Source organism: Anopheles gambiae, chromosome 2, assembly GCF_943734735.2.
Source record: "Anopheles gambiae chromosome 2, idAnoGambNW_F1_1, whole genome shotgun sequence".
NCBI lineage: Eukaryota > Metazoa > Arthropoda > Insecta > Diptera > Culicidae > Anopheles > Anopheles gambiae.
In genome coordinates, this window is record NC_064601.1 from 113,025,198 (window position 1) to 113,042,871 (window position 17,674).

Genomic DNA, 17,674 nt, shown 5'->3' on the forward strand with positions numbered 1-17,674 from the left:
ATAAACACTATTTCTGTACAAATGAAAATTTTGACCCGTATGCAACCAAAAGATAACAAGAAAGAGTGTCCAATTCGTTCGAAACTTAATGTGCACTGCAGCGAATTTACCATCTGCTTTATGTTTTACCTATCTACCACGTGCTACTGTGCACCAGATGAGATTCGGCGCCACTTTTGCAACCGTTTTGCACATTACACCTGAGCATACAATATGTGCAAAGCAAACACATTTAGGGTATCACACCTGCTGTTATAATAGTGGCGCTGGTGGCGCCTCAAGGTTTTAATAAATATTAATAATTTCAGTGCGCATTGTACTATAAAAGCAGGGCTGGGCGCCAAATTCGACATCCAACAACGATTCATATACTCGCACTTTTGCTCTAAAGACGTTGCACATTCCGTAGACATGAATCTCGTATTTCCATTCCTGTTGTTGATCGTTCTCGTATCCATGAGCATCACACAAGCCTTTCCGCAACGAGCGTTTGCGATTGATAAACGCTACCAGAAGTGGGAAACGTTACTGGAGCAACACCTTCTATCTAGAACCAAACCTCCAAAGAAATAAAGCTACTGTCGAGATGTGAAAACAAAAAAAAAGGATTTATTATTTTAAGCTGCAACCCGAAAGAAAATAGTTCTATTTAGATGTAAGATTGTAAGAGTTGTTACTAATTCCCCTGTTTGATACCCATCGTGAGTTAAAGTCTCGTATTGATCTTCCCCCGTAGCCAGGACTAAGTCGGCTGCGTCGTACTTAATAAGTTACGCAAACGTGTCGAAACTCATAAGGCTGGTATGATCGCGTAGGTCGTTAGGTCAATAAGGAGAAGTATTCATTATACTAGTTTGAAATAAATTTCAGGATTATACAATATTATTTCATGCTACTATGAATAATTAGCTCCGTTCCAATATCCGGGAGAGCTACGATACCAATAATACGAGTGCCAATTGCATGAAGCTTTATGATAAAATCAATAACTATACTCCGTGTAGCCGGTCTCGTGGTACAGTCGCCAACTTGTACGACTTAACAACATACCCGTCATAAGTTCAAGCCCCAAATGGACCGTACCGCCTTACGTAGGAATGACTATAACTATCCTGCTATGGCGGGGTGGTAACCCATAAGTCACTCAAAGCCAACCCCACAAGTGGTACAGGCATGCCTTGACCGACAACGGTTGTTGAGCCAAAAGATGAAGAAGAATACTGCGTTTAAATAAAGTATAAGACACATTCCATTCTATAGATGGATAGATCCAGACCACGAAGTACTGATACATTTACCATTTAAACCTAATAAACGTCACCAATCAGATGTAAAGTACTAAGCGTACTACATGATTTCAATTTATTTCTATAGTAAACAAAACACTACTTCGCATAAGTGTAGATAATAACTTTATTCCTTGTATTCACTATTCCTTTCCATCTCCAACTGCATCTAACCAGCTCATTACCAGCTCCTCCATCATGATCTTAAGCCATCGAACAAACACACTCGTCCTTAGCGTTACAAGATCCAGCGCCACGTCCAGACATGTGGCACACAGCGGCACAGTACGTGTTGGCCCATTTCGGTCCTTCGTTCGTAACGCAGGCCAGATTCTTCAGCTGAGCCTCACCGACGGCAACCAGCCCAAGCAGGGCCACCAACAGGAAGGATACTACGGCGAATTTCATTTTGGATGCTGCTCTGCGATTTCTGCGTAATTGACTGTCCGCGAAGCTATCTCTACACACACTGGGCTGTGACAGAGATGTGCTATCGGACACTGATGAAACTTTCCAGAAAAGTGTCAGCCCGAAACGTAGACAAATCTTTCATATTAGTACAGACGGTGTTGCGTGTGTGTGTTGTTTTGTTTGTACATACGGTGTGCCAGTTTTTCCCCCTGTGACAAACCTTGAGCGATGCATAGCAATGCAAAGATATTCTACACAGTTCTTCAAAAAGACTTATTGTAGAGAGTTGCGGGGGTTTTAAGGTTTTTTCCCGAATCGATCGCAGTTTTTTTACACTCAAAATGGCACCTTCAGAATTTTCAAAGAAACAAGACCAATATGCCGTTTGTTTGAACAAGTGTTTCAACAACACACTGGAGTTCATACGCAGATTCATACAGACCCACCGACAGTTAACAAGAAACAGTGCACACTATGTGGAAAGGGTGGAAAGATTTATCACTGCCATCATACAAAAATTTCACCTTCAACTTCCCACACTGCATTGCGTTCCTATAGTTAGACTTTTACCATCAAACTTCAGTGTCCAAACTGTCCGTCAAATGGCTGATCGCCATTTACCATTGACACACATTGCCATAAGCTACCTGAACGCCCCTGTCTCGGTTAAATGTCCATTTCGGTAAGCCATAGCATACCAGTAAGCTTCTTCTAGGACGGATTGACACAAACACACGCCATACCAAAAAGAAATGTTTAACAATCATCAAATAAAATGTTGAGAGAGAACTGCAAAATCATCCATTCGCACGTCGATTAGCGTATGACCTCAAGGGAGCGAAGAAAAAAGAACAACAACACAGTAGAGCAACATCCCCAGGAGGAGACACACTCCTTGGGAGTCGAAGAATGCCAAAACTACCGTAACGGTAAAACGGTTGCTTCTGCGACTGTGTTGTCGAACATTATTTCAAACTCATCCCGGTAACGGCCCGGCGACTGGGTCGCAAAAATTGAATAAATGACAAAATTGCCACCCAAACGATCGCTGGAGAGGCCTGCCATTAACCTTCGCGTGGTGCGAGTGGGCGACCTGGGCCAAGAGTGGAGTGTTTACAACTTTTGCTCCCCAAAACAAGCCAGCAATAAATAGAAATGTGAAAATAAACCTGTGAATTTGTCCTGCCACCGTATTAGGTGACCTCTGCTTGGAGATGGCGATGGTAGCTCCTCGTACACCTTGAGCTCGAAAGCCATACCGTCTGGTGGTCATTTCTTTCATACATAAAACGAAACCACGTACGAGCTGTTTAAGAATCAATGTTTTGCCATTTTATTCATGCCGCAAAGGAAGCTTTCATCGCTGCCGGTTTGTCGACACACGAGCAGTTATCATCGTAGCAGGAACCGAGCTTGGTGTACCCGCGACAGTGAACGTTACATCGCACCTTCTTGGCGGACGAGCAGGGGGTCTGTCCAACGGCTACCGTCACGAACAGACCGAGCAGAGCGAACAGCAGCACTAGCGGAAGTGATAGCTTCATTTTCGAACTCGAAAAAACGACTGACGTGTGCGAAGGCGATGAACTCAGGTTTATATGGGGTGCAGCCAGTACGTGTTCTAAATTTATACAATTGGTGTAATCAATTTTAAATGACCAATCCATTGTACATTAAGGGAGCAAAAAAAACAACAACCGAGCACGTTAAACAGTGGGAGCATTGGGGACATAGTTTTTGCAAAATCGCATACGGAAAATTGCTGGGATACGTACGGTAAAGGCAAACAAATTTACTTCTCAAAACGTGTGTTTGAACAGCTTCCTTCCCATACCATATCGCTCATCTAACAAACTTCTCTTCTACACATCGCTAGTACTGAAACAGATTCAAATTTCATCACACTCTTTGTTCTTAGTACTCATCTAGCAGACAATCCTTCTACGTCCAGAAATATACTGCAGAAGAATAGAGAAAGATTGGAACGCTTTTTATCTTTTTAAAAGGAGATCTTTACTTCTTCTTTAAATTATACGTACACTCTTCTCGATCCTGTTATGTTAGTTCGTTGATCTCGGCTTCCCAAAAACGCACGATCACTCAACACTGTAAGTTGCGTAACTCCCGCCAACTGTCGCCATTCGCAAAACAACACGCGTTGCCGTTTCATAAAAATTGTAATATTTTAATTTACTCACGACGCGTCCAACTGGAGCTGGATGATAAATTTTCTCTTCCCGCAAAGCAGAAACCGGTCCCCACGATTCAAAAGTTGCCCCCGTGCCCTATCCCTTCGCGACGACTAAGGGAACCCACGAACCTACCGGCAAAAACAAAACGCACAAAAAGGTACTGCCCAATTTCCCGGGAAATAAAAACATAAGCTATAAACATAAGCCAACGCACACGCAAAAGCGCTGCACAATTGGCGTGGCTCTCGTTTGGCAGATAATTTCCATTTCTGCCGAAATCATCCCACCAAAAATGCACGCCTTCCCACCCCTCCCTCTGTAATGCACATAACCGCCGCCGAAGGAAATCGAAAAGAGGCTCAACGCGATCGGCGGATCGACACTCTCGCCCAGGGAGCGAGAGAGCGCGGCGTGCCCTCCAAGTAAGTAACCTTCAGCGACGCATTCTCGTCCTCGTCAACGTCGGCCGTGTTAGCGGGCTTATTTATTGTACTCCGATTAATTTCCGCACTTCCGCACTGCGCTCCACGATGTGCCCGGGCTGATCGTTGCGCGGGATGATCGTGAAGTCACCGCGCGCAAACACACCGACCGGCACAGGCCGGCCGAAGATGTCGGAGAGTATTTTGTAACTTTTTATGCGGCATTTCTCCGCCCCGGGCTGTATCATACATAACGATTTTTTTTTCTACTTCGACGACGAGCGCAGTTCGGGCTGCTCGAGATCACCCTGCGATGTGTGGTGCCGCCTTTGCGTACGCGGAGACACAGCGCAAAACGCATGACCTCCCAACGGCAAGGGAGTTCCCGACAGGCAGGACCGGTCGGGTGAGACCGGGGAAGATATTCGATAGCTGGAAGGGGGTGAGTTTTGTTTCACGATCGCTGAATCGCAAGAGTGTCATGCGGGCGATCCAACCGCGCGCGCGCGTTATCGCGTTGATGGCGTGATTCATCGAAAGAGAGAGTTGCCGGGGGTTATTATGTTTATTCTGTGTGTGTGCGCGCGTTTTTCTCTCCCTTCTTCTCTTTGCCGGTTACGATGGGCATGGCATGTAAGTACGCGAAGCCCTTTAACCCCCAAGGTGTACGCTCGCGGTACGGTCGTCGAGAGTTTTAGGTAGGATCACGATGATCATCGTGAGTTCGAGATGCAGTTTTGGTTCGTTGCGAAATTCAGCCTTGGCTACAAAGTAGGCAGAGCTGCAAGGACCAGTAATTACTATTTGCAATTGGGAACGTACAATTTGTGAGTCAATCGGAGGGAATATTGCGCAAAGATAATAATCTCTGAATGTCAAAGCGTTATCCTGGGGAGTAGAAATGAAGGATGAAATAAACACATTGAAAAAAGCAAAGTAATTAAAAACAGACTCGACGAATGGTAGTTAAAGTACAGATCTATACAAATACCTAAAAAGATAAGTGTCATCCGTTAAGCGCCATCTATGATAAATCTCTCCAACTACATCGTGTATCTTGTAATAGAGGAGACATACATATCTAATCTTACACTGTAAAGCAACAGCATTACATCTCTCTCCAGCAAAGTTCAACAAGCACCGGCTCACTAATTGAATTGTAATCACAACGTCTTACAGCGCCTAACATTACTAGACACAGCACACCCTTTCAATGCGTGTATCTCCAACTTCGTTTGAGAGTTGATCATTGAGCGCGATCGATTACGTTATCAAACGACAGCATGCCCCGCACCAAAACCTCCCACCCTCCTAACCTAGCCACCAACGCTATGATCGACAAAATGACACAAACGGCAGCTGTCAGGTTCACCAAATAACATGTTTACGGTTTCTAGCTTTTTGTGCGCCCGCTCAAAACAGTGTTGGATCCCGAACCAAACCCAACCCAGCAACAACAGCAAAAAAAGACGCCAAATCATAACACTCCCTACGAGAGATGAAGGCACCAACAACAACGTAAAAACTGTTTGGAGAAAGAAACCTACCCACCTTTTCCCCTGTTCAGAAACAAACCGTTCCGCTCCGTCCTCCAAATAAGTAAGGGCGGCTTTTGACAGTTGGCGGGTGAGTGAAATCGAAAGTTGAACCCGTCCGCGCCCGCTGAACACCGAAGGAGGAAATGAAGCCTAAAGGCCCATAAATCAATAGCCATGTCTGGCGTGTCCAATAATCGGCATTATCGGAAATCGGCCGGCCGGACCATACGCTCCGCTACGTGTATGGAGCTCGTGGATCCGGGCGCGACCGTTTTGGGATCCGGCCACCTTTCGCTATCCGTTTACCGTCGCTCTCGCACGCAGAACTCTTGCACGTACGTGATTTGATACCCGGCACCAAACACCAAACGCCAGTCATATCTTTGTTAGCCCGGGCTCCGGTCATGCGGAACACCACACGTCCTCCCTGGATTGAATGGGAATCCTACCGGAATTTGATTACGAATTCTTTGCGATTTCATAATCTCCCAGCGGACTTGGACACCTTCCGCCGACCGATACATGGGATAGTGAAAGGTACAACCAACCACACAAACACACACGGGGAACGTTTTCGGGTGGCTTCTGGTTCGGTTGACTCGCAGAAATCGAAACCCCCACAGCTTCCCTTTTGGTACCACGCCGTGTGGTGGGATTTGATACGCGCCCAGCCGTCCCATCACGGGCGTCAGAAACGGGCGCGCCAAGTTTTAGTGTCTTTAGCCGTTTGGCAAGCGTCCAAAAACAGAAAGTCGTTATGACAACGGTCCCCTTCGTCTGGACATGTTCCCGCTGGCTGGACCGGGAGCATGTCCAGTGTCAGCAAATTTTCTTTTCTCCCCAAGTCATCTCCGAAAGCGAGATTCCGACGGCCATTCGCCAAACAATTCCGAAACTCCATGATGTTCCTCCCGCTCTCGGTTGACGCGATGGTCGTCTCTAGCGGTCTGTTTGCGGTTTTGGCAAGCAATCGTGTGTTCGTAATTTAGAAAACTAATATTTATTGACATTGTTTGATCCTCACACACACGCACACACAGCGGCCTTCCCTATATCGTGTGCCCGCCTGTGAAGGTGATCATCTATTACCGAGCTCTCCGCGTTGTTTCTACGTGCTGTAGGCAGGCAGTAACAGTTTGGTGTGGAGTTCGTAGGACGTCTCGTTGCAAAGGGGCCAGCCGAAAGTCTCTACCGTCTCGAGGTACACATTAGCATAAACATTCAATAAAAATAAATGCTCCGGAACCTATGATCAAATCCCTTTCCACCCAAAAGCCAGTCAGACGGTTTGTTGTGTGTTGGTCTGTTGAAAGTCATACGACCGCATGACGCCTAGCAAATACGTACAGCAAAACGGCAATCAATAGACAATTGCACACCACACGGTTGGTAGATTGACACATGAGTGTGTAAAAAGCGGCTTTATCTGCAAAAATTCCTTTACCATCACGCACAATACACGTTAAAGTATTTTACAGCGCAATACCTTTCCGGGAGACGTAGCCCGAAAAAAAAGACACATCCGGCGAAGCAATCACTTCCGGCTACGGGGTACAGGATCAGAGGCTCTACCTGCCACTGAAGCTAAAGGTTCGTTTTTATGACCCACCTTTAGCGACTTTAGCAAAATTCCATAAACTATCCAATTAGCAGTTCCATTAGCGGTAGTTGCCTGGCTGCAATCGCTTAAGGTCGTCTGCTGCCAGCGTGGAGTCGCCTGTAAGGTTCACCTGACCACCGAGATAGTGATCGATACATCCCGAACCCACCCCCAGTGCCGGGTGATCGGGTTTGGAATTCGGTAAAGCATGCGGACTTACTTCCTTCCTTTTTGCCCGCTGCTCACTGCAGGCCGTTGCTTCTAATGCAAGTGCAATAATAATTGTTATCTCGAACATACGGCGAGTGGCTGATCGTGGCCCATGCCCCAGGCAAGCTGGAATCAGTAATGGGATTGACCCACCGTGGGGTATGGCTACCGCTGCACTTACAACAACAACAACAAAAAAACACGAAAGAAATGAAAATCAGATTAGAAACAGGCAGCGCACCGGGCATAAGCACGCCCCGAAGTTCAGGGGCAAATGCACACTTGGGGGAGAAAAAAGGGCAAAGGCTTCTGTTACAATCGCTCGATCAGCTTTGCAGCCACCCTCTGTGATCATGGGAGCAGGAACGGCACTTGGCTTCAAGTTTGCGATGGAGAATCTCTTGTCGTGGTTGGCAGTATTACGAGAAGAGAGTTTAGCACTGGAAAGCAACGTGAAAGTGAATATAAGAGGAAATATTTCGTAATTCCTGACCGTCAGGAGCTGCCGTTTGAATAATGCTCGAGCAAATGGCAATGAAAAATCGCACTAAAACGGACATTTTCGTCTGACTGACTTTACATCTTTAGATCCATCAAGGAACAGCAACGTCCTGAAGGAAAAAAGATAAACTAATTAAAATCACGTTAACCCTTGGACACAAAACACAACCAAATTGAAACCTGATCTGGTTTCATGCCAACTCACCGTACGCGTGCAAAGATAACGAGTGAGTTCTGTTCCTCTGTCATCCCGTTTTATGTTCGCTTGGATGTATCAAAAGAACCAACAAGCAAACCACACATAAAAAAATGGTAGCAGAACTTAGACTTCGCTTCATCATCCGCCCAAGATAGCGATCGTGGATGACGATCCTGTTCCATCGCGATATAACCTGCTCCTAAGCTTCCTAATTACTCTTCTTGGCCATTTTTTCCGAACAAACAAGACTTTTGGTCATTAAATTATGTTTTCCCCCCAAAAAAAAAAAAAACAAACCAAGGCGACTCCACAACAGAAAATAAAACCACTTGAAGATGAAAGAAATTATCGATGCACCGAATGCGATCTTCGTTGCCATCCCACCCCAGAGCTCCCTGTAGTGTGGTGGTAGGCACCAAACAACAAACCAGCAGAAAATCTAATTTATTGAGCTCCCCTGTGTGCCCCCACATGTTCGATTACGCTCAATTTATGATGGATTGTAAATTGCTTTTGACATCAAATCCAATTAACTGCACCATTCAACCGAAATCGAAAACCCTGGCGCGGCTGCAAATCGTACCGCAAGTGCATCGATTAAACGGTACCAAGCGGAGAGGGAGTTGGCGCTGGAAAGCGCCTTCCGTCGCTCGCCCAACCCTTCCATTGCGTCGTCTGCATACACGACTCGCACCCCGAATCGCACACAGAAGCCAAAAAGCCGTCTGGAGCTGCAAGATTTTGTGCAAGATTAATGACGCGTGAGCATGAATCCGTGTGATCACGACGATCGCAGTGCTCAAAGGTGTGTATAATCGAGAGAGAGGGACGGTTGCGTGTTAACCGTGCGTGTGAAGGAATGTGTTGTGTCGGTGGTGTGGAATGTTTAGAAGAAGATGAGCCCGTTACACACTGAGCGGCATACAGTGGAAAGTGAGTGTTTGATGTAAGATTGATCGAAAGATTGTACCGAGAGTTAGACATTGCGTAATATGTGATAGATTGATCTGCGAGATCAGTCCAGATTTCAAGTGATTCTTCAAGAAGACGTCACTCAATCGCTTTACATACTTTCAACCTACAGTAAGCGATGCCGAAGATACGAACAAATTCCTTCCCAAAGCCACTAAAACGTTCATTAACCCGTATGACTCAAACATTACTGCAGCGTCAGCCGTCTCAGCCTCCTCCAGCCTAGATACACCAGCGCCCCAAACTCCATACACGGTGCCATAAAAATTAGTTAACGCGAAAACGGTCACCGCTAATTATGTCCTTCTGCAGCCCGGGCCGAACTTCGTCGAACCGTTTACAGAGCATCATCTAAATAATTAAATTACGCAATCGCGCAACGCGTACCTGAAGCGTCCACAGACCTGTCGTCAGCATTTCACCCTCATTCGCGGTGACATTCGCACGTACAGAGCAGGTCCGTTCAAGCACGGGAACACGACCCAGGAGTTCCAGCACTTGCGTAATGCCCATTAATTAAACGCCGTCATAATTGAACCACCAGCGCGGTGTGTCTCTCCGTCTCTGGAGAAGGCCCAACCAAAGTGGAAGGGTCCGTTTTCAGTGAGGCTAAGCGATGCCGCTATAACCGCCACACCGCTCGGCTCAGTTACTTTCATTGCCCTCCCTGGTGTCTGGTGTGTAAAATAATCAGCCAAACATGAACGCACCACCAACATGGACACCAAAAGCGAACGCTCCCGTGAGTGCGAGTGTTGTGTGAGGTGTAAATTACATGCAATCTAATCTAGCCACTGTCGGATCGGGGAAGGTCCACTGGAGTGGTTCCGAGTGGTGTGCTGGCTGCATCGTACAGGTGCATCCGAATGCATCGTGTATGGTAGGTGTCACTCCCTTCGACACACTCGCACACACACACTCGATCTTGATCTTGCAGGTGAAGAAAGCTCCAGCAGACGCGACCGATGGAATCTGGAAAACCGAACAACAAGCGTGTCGTGAGTGTATCGAATGTTTTGCACACTTCGGCACGGGTGTCTATTACGCGTGCGTGAAAGTCTTGTTGTGGGCTGCTTTGCCGGATAATGATACAGCTTAATTTCAGATCATTATTAATTTAATTTCTGACATGCAAAACACGGCGGGGTGGGGGGGGGGGGCGCAGTGCAGTTCGTTGGGCACGAACTGGAATGCAGAAACGCTACATTAGAAGTGTATTATTGATTGGGCGGGGTTGTATTTCATATCGTGCGATTACGCCTGATCATTCACTCGCCCAGACATAAATTAGAAATTGAATAATAATGAGTCTTTTATCAAAACACAATCTCAAAGCAATTCCAATATTTCATTAGAGCGTAAACTAACAATCGACTAATTTGCATATATCTTAGGATAAATAAGTAAAGATTCATTGTATCTCTCTGTTATAAAGTGATAGATCTGTCATGTTTTGGAATTGAACCTCATGCCGTCGTATGACAGCCTGCGCACTTATACATCAAACTATCGAGTCACCTCCCCAAGGCAGCGTTATGTCTCGTACTGTATGCGATACAAGTTCGTATTAATATGAAATTTAACTACGATTGCCTATTTACCCCTCTATTTCTATGCTAGTAAATACCAATCGCCTTGCAATCGTATTGCTGTTTTCCAATTTCTTATGCGCCCCCCTAATGATGCTAACCATCGATCGACGACCGTTACAGGTTGACTATTGACACTCACGCAATCTTCAATTATCGGTAATTGATCATTGTTTACCGTGAACTGTCCAGCAAACTCGTCCTACCTTTCTCGCTATCTCTCCGTCATTCAATTAGTGTGCTTTCCGGCACTTTGAAAATACCCAGCGAAGGGAAAGTGATTGGATGCGTCGCCCTATTGTCGCACTTGCGTTGCCCGGACAGGAAACGGAAGGGAAAAACGAGAGCTCATGGAACGCTCAAACCGCAAACCAAGGCGTGGTACACGCCACCACACGCAAGGTGCGGATCCACAACATCCTCGTCAAGTTTTGTGTGTGGCGGCACCTTCTTAGCGAAACCCTTCGATGATGTCGTTGACCGGTGAAGGTGGTGGTGATGGTGATCGTCGTGCGTGTACTTTCGCATTGTGGGTGAGGGTGTCAAAACAAGCATCAAACTTTACCCGAAATTCTTCCCCTTGCTCAAACTCGAAGCGAAGCGCAACATTTGCTAATGGTCAACATCCACAGCACATGAAGGTATTGAGCTTACCGACCGAGTCGAAATGGGTAACTTTCGTTTCGAGGAAGTAAAACAACTACCAACCATCGGCGTCTCTCGCGTGCGATCATCGATTGTGCAATACGTAGGGGCAGTATGTGCTTGTTGAGCAATGCTTTTGTGGCAAGAATAGGGCACCCGTTGATGAGCCATTTCCCCCCAAATGAGCAACACTTTTTCATCCCCCTCACAACAAACACACAAAACAGCCATGTGTGTTTGAGAGAGATGATACAATTCAATTTTTGCCAAGTGCAATAAAATAGAGTGCAATTTAAATTGCGCGGGAATTTACCATCCCACGATACGCGATTCGCCATAAATTGCACCCAAAACACATCTTCTCAAAATATCACACACTAGGAATGGGTGCGGTGAGATCACCCATCTGGTTGACATTAGAGAAGTGCAACAGAAGGGGAAGGGCTTCGCCCGTAAATTCTGTCGTAAATGGTCTGTTAAAAATCGTTCGACGACAAACAAGTGATCGCGATCGGATCAGTACCGTACGGTGAAGTAGCTCGTTTCGGAAGGAATTTAATTCCTTGTGTCGCGAGTATATAAATAGTCCAACATTCCTGGCATAGCTGGCTTTGCTACTAAGTAGTCTTTTGAAATTCTTATTACACGGAATACCACACAAAGCCTAAAAATGTGAGAATTTGTTTTTTAAAATATTCAAAACAAAACGTCAAGAAATATCACCGCCAGCGGAGCACAGATATTCCATATTTTGACATCTTCGAAATCCGTTCAGAAACATAAAAGTTCCATGATGACAACACTCGCTTTGTAGCTAAATGTGTCTTTTTCCGTTCAAGCCATATGCTTTGCACGTGATTCATTCTTGTATCCACAAACAGACACCTAAATCCGTAGCTCATTCCAATTCAACGATCAGCAAAGATCAAGTCATCTTTAAAATTAAATATTCCCCAAAATAAACCGCTTTCTTTCAACGACCTAGTCTGCTTTCTGCACCTCACGCACGCACGCACTCACTGCTCGTAGTGCTCCATATTCGGCTCCCTTATTCGTATTGATAATTTCACCCTAAAAATAGTCCGTCCATGTGCGTCCATTTCCGGGTGTACGACGACGGTGCATGGTTGTCGCCTCACACCCATTAACCTCAGGCTCGCCGGCAGGCTGTCGAACCGAACCCCATCAATCAAATCACTTCCCTGCACGCGAACCACCAAGACCCCGCGCGAAGGTGAAACTAACTTATTAGATCGGTATGCCTATTGCGTTCAAAGGTTTCCATTGCATTTCCACCCGTTCGGCGAGGTGCTCTATTTTTACCACCGCTCTATGCGTCCCTTTGGGCAGGCAGTTTTCTACTGTGTGTGTGCTGTGTGTATGTGTCTCTGTCCCTGCGTTCAATAATTGTGCCCTGTAACGCATGTACAACAAACAAACAAATGACTCTCTCCAAAGAGCGACCGACACAGAGAGAGATAGAGAGAGATGGTGGTGACTTTCGATTTGTGTGTGTTTTTCCGTCTTTCACTTTTCACTTGCAGCCGCAAACGATTGGATGCACATTTCCCGAGGGCGCAGTGATAGTACAACACAACAGCACACAACCGCAGAATCGACCGGTGTGTGGCCCGGACGGCAATCACCATAAACGATCGTTAGCAGCGATCACGGTATGATTGCAAGCAGCGAAACAGCGCCACCCTAGGCCCATGCTGTGCCCGATTAAAGCAGACAGCTTACAGCAGGAAACATCAATTCGGCGCACATTAGTCTGCGGCCGCTGCCAAAAAGTTCTTGGGTGGTTGCTCTCAAGAACTCTACCGATACCGTTGGGTCGGAGGTCTGTTAAGATCTTGCTAATTTCGTACCGACGGAACAGTTATTTAGCAGCAGCAGCAGCATCACGATTAACGGTCACCTTCTCGCTAGCCATTTCACTCCAGCAAGATCCACGCGAGATATTTATAGTTCCGGAAACATCTCACACGACGGCGCATCGCTAACAAAGCGAAACCTTTCTTCCCATATGTAGGATAAATCGTGATCGTTCAGGGATACGCTCCCGTGGAACCACATTTGCCTCTTCAAATCGATCAGGTTTCCACGCGCGCATACGTTTGTGCCAGAAGGCCAGATTTCAAAGCGAGAGCGGTGCGTCGTTCATTAGTACGATAAATTTATTAATTGCTCACATCGTAAATTAATGCACAACATACTGGGGCCGCTGAGCTGGGCATCCCGAGGTGAAGTGATTAGGAGTGACTTGGGAAGCCAGTGTCGATCGATGCGATCTAGGAAGCTTTCGAGTGTAGCATCTGGTGTGGAGAACACAAGTTGTTTACGAGTTTGCGGGATGGTTTGCCAGTGAAACGTGTGTTTAATTTGCGAATTCTAGAAATCGCGATAATTTTTCAATAGTTTCTTCGCTTTTCGTACAGTTTTCGTTCTAGCGAGATTCGGTTTAGTCTCCATTGGACGTCTGTATTGTATCTAAAACTAGGATCTATTGATGGTATATGAGGTCTTCTCTCTTGAACTTCTGGAAACTGTTATCAATTTCAAGAATTCTAAATCTTTTCACATTAATTTCATTTCACGATTTTTAGTGTTTGATTAAACATCAATAAAATAATGATCTTAACACAATCCACGATATTCCTACCATTTTGTGATGATTTTAAATTCAAACACTACAAATCCTGGAAGTCTCCCAAAAGACTCTCTTCTTGCACCAACGGCTAGACAACACACGCACGGCTAATTTGAACGATTCGGCCAATGTAATAAATTATTGACTACTACCACGAGCCTGGTCCAGAAATTAGACTTCCAACAGACTCGAAGAACAACAATAACACACACAAAAAAACCTCCATAAGATGATTCCGCAGAAAGTGCAGCGCTCGTGCCAAAGCACCAAACAACAAAAACTCACACACTGAGAGATAAAAAAAACCACCTCGGCAACTTCCAAAAGAAACTAACCGAAACCTGTTCCAACGCAGCAGCCAGGCGTATCGCGGGTTCCGCCAGGCTTAGAACCACAGAACAAACAACCCAATTATCGTCGGATTACCTATCGAGCTCGGGCCAGCGATCGCAAGGCTGCTGGATACCTTGGGCGAGCAATTAACATTATTATTGCGCCCTAAGGAGCTGGTTGGGGAGTGTGTTTTTTTTTCGGTTTGGAAAGGCATCTTCTTCGATCGCTGATCGAACCGGACCAAGTGGCCGTTGTCGAATGATACCTAAGGCGAAGAATGGGCCCCTACAACAGCCCAAGACCGAGACCTGTTTCTTTCCAATTTCGATTTCATTTCCATTCCACGATCTCGATCTGTTACACATTGAGTTTTTTTATTGGGGTATGCGTGCGTGTGTAAGTTGATTGTGTTTTTACTCTTCTAATTTTACTTTCTTACACCCAGCCAGCCACTGGATGCTACCCAGTGCTAGGGCTAACTCATCCCTTTGAAAATCGAGAGCGAACGAGAACAATTTGTTCGGTCCAACACATCGGGAGGCGAAAAAAAATGGAGCACAACCGATTACGACTGCCGAAGCAGAATCACAGATGCACAGGGCTATAATTTGGCCGCAAACAAAGTAAAGCGGCTTATGCTATGGCAGGATTAGAACGCTGAAACGGCATAGAGGGCAGAGGCAGACGGTGAAGAATCTCGTCGCGTCGGGGTTCTGAGCTTTAAACCGGCCAGACTGGGTTTTGAGCATTTCGATTCAAATTCAAATTTAATCATTCGGCTTACTTTTATCGCATTATGAGGTAAACGTAGCTGAAGTGAGAAAATTACCGACTAGCCAACGGGTTGGTGGATATAATATGATTTGAAGCAATTTTATTTGTAGTTTTCCTATGAAGAATGTGTCATCTTTGGAGGGAGAAATGCTACCGAGCTGCTTTCACGACAACAATTTCAAGAAGCAAATAACGAAGAACGGTAGATATGTCATCAAAACACGGCTAACTGTTTTATTTGACAAGATACTAAACAGCCCTACAAACTTGTCCATGTCCTTTCTTATTTTTTGGAGCCAGTTTTCCTTCGCTGCAGATCGATCACCCAAACATCTTCATTTCTCATTCAAATTGTATCCCATTTTGTTTCCATCCCAGGTGGACGTTTATCTTCATCGCTGCCAAAGTCCCGGTTCGCCCTACTACCAGAACACCATTGATAAACGACAACAAACCCGTGTAATATCTTATCGAATGTTCGATGAACTTTTAATGCGTAAATCTAGCACCTCGTTAGTGTGAATCCTAATTTGAAATGCAGCAACGGAGAAACCTGAGCTCCGATAACCGAAAAAAACAACCTGGTGCGCTTAGCGGCTCGACACAGTTACGGCGAGCGGCGGCGTGATTTATGCCTTTCACCATCCTTCCGACACTCTTCTTCTCGGTTTCTAGTTCTAGCTGGATCTAGCTCTCCCTCTTCCTCTAATTAATCCAGAAATCGTTATCCAACCAGGTAACATTCGCCACCGAACGCTCTCAGTTGAGCTCCCCCTCAGAAAACTCTCCTCCGAAAGGTTTTCTACAGCGCGATCATCATCGAACCTTGCGCGCCAACGCACCAATCAACCCGTAAATCACTTCCTTATTCGATGATCGTAGCATAACAATAATAATACAGCCACCATCTTTCCCGAAATCCCGAGTCCCGGACGGGAGGGAATTTGCTTGTGACACCGAAACAAACACCCTTTTGCCATAATACTGCCACGGCGGCCCAAAGGGTAGGCGTTGCTTTACATAACTTCCTATGGCGCGCGCGCGCCAGCACCTTTGGTTGCGCGGGCGTCATTAACGAAATTTCGTATGTTGTGCCCCTTTCTTTCAGCTGCAGAGACACACACACACACACAACTTTCTAACGTGCAGCACCTCCCGCACAAAGGGACCGCATGGATTTTGATCGACGCATCGATTAAGACTGCAGCAAGGCTCATGTATCAATAATCGGTGCCTTTTAGCACCACAAGGCAGGAGCGGTGAGTGCAATTTCTTGCGCCATCGGTGAACGGAACATGCACATACCGGCACCGTTGCCGGGTGGTGTGTAAGTAGTGGCTGCCGTAAAGTGAGAAAAGTGCTGTAATTAATTAGCTGCGTAGAGTCAAAACAATTTCCAAAAGCTGTCAGTTACTCTAGAGAGAGAGAGAGAGAGACGTTTGCTCCTTGTTGCCACTAGATGGCGCTCGGAAGGCATAGTATACTTAGAGGAGATTTTTCTTAACGTAATGATCTAAAGGTGATCTATAGGTACAAATAACATGGCCATTAAGGTGTAAATCTCAACCATAGCTTTTGTTCCTAGAGTGGAGTGATTTGGATACAAATTCCCAACAGTCTAAAAAACTGTAACGACTATTCTTCATTAGTCAAAAGGTGTTACTTGTCTGATTAGACCTGTTTTATCGTTACTGTCGTATACCCACGACTTGTAGTCAATGTGTGTTACAAGTCTAGTTCATCAAACATTTAAACGATCATAAACCACCAACAATCATAAACCAAAATACACTTCTACGGTAAACATTTATGGAGCGCGCTCCCCCCAATAGACCCAACATATAAAACACACACAATCAAGCAGTTAATAACTGACACCGGGTTTCACATTTCTTCACGCAACTCAATTGTTTGAGGAAGCTACGCTACCCCCGTTTTCCTAGCCCATGATTGTCACGTGCTAGCCGTTGGCTTTCGGATAGATATGCTAGAAACAATACCCCGCCAGCTCAACGTATCATAAACGTATGCCGCTTTCCTCACGATGTAAAAAAATGGCAAATTTATTAATCCCCATCGTCGCTCCCTACTTAAGTGGCGGTGTGCTAGAGCGTTTTGATGAAGACCGATGTTCTGCAAAAAAAAAAGAAAAGACTTCTCGGTATTTCTTAGTAGAGCTTTTTTTCTTGTTTTCAAATCCCCGTTCAAACCGTCAAACCGGCCAGTGTCAATGAGTTTATTGTTTACCCATCCTGGCCAAACGGTTTTTCCTCTCGCGGTTGCCTATTTTCTAACAATGGTCACATCTCTATCGCGCACCGGGACGGAAAGAAATTCCTTCGCGGTCGG

At 45.7% G+C, this 17,674-nt stretch overlaps 3 protein-coding genes across 3 annotated transcripts in view; all 3 read right to left on the minus strand.

The window, feature by feature from the left end:
• Positions 1–17,674, minus strand: part of LOC5667093 (supervillin) — a 205,880-nt gene that overhangs the window by 185,676 nt on the left and 2,530 nt on the right. The gene's annotated exons all lie outside the window — the stretch shown is intronic.
• Positions 1,396–1,927, minus strand: LOC3290326 (antimicrobial peptide defensin 3). The gene has a single exon (XM_565009.3). It carries the CDS (start codon positions 1,692–1,694, stop codon positions 1,491–1,493), a length of 204 nt encoding a protein of 67 aa, XP_565009.3. The 5' UTR covers positions 1,695–1,927; the 3' UTR covers positions 1,396–1,490.
• LOC5667137 (uncharacterized) lies at positions 3,007–3,316 on the minus strand. The gene has a single exon (XM_001687957.2). The coding sequence runs from the start codon at positions 3,239–3,241 to the stop codon at positions 3,035–3,037; it is 207 nt and encodes a 68-aa protein (XP_001688009.2). The 5' UTR covers positions 3,242–3,316; the 3' UTR covers positions 3,007–3,034.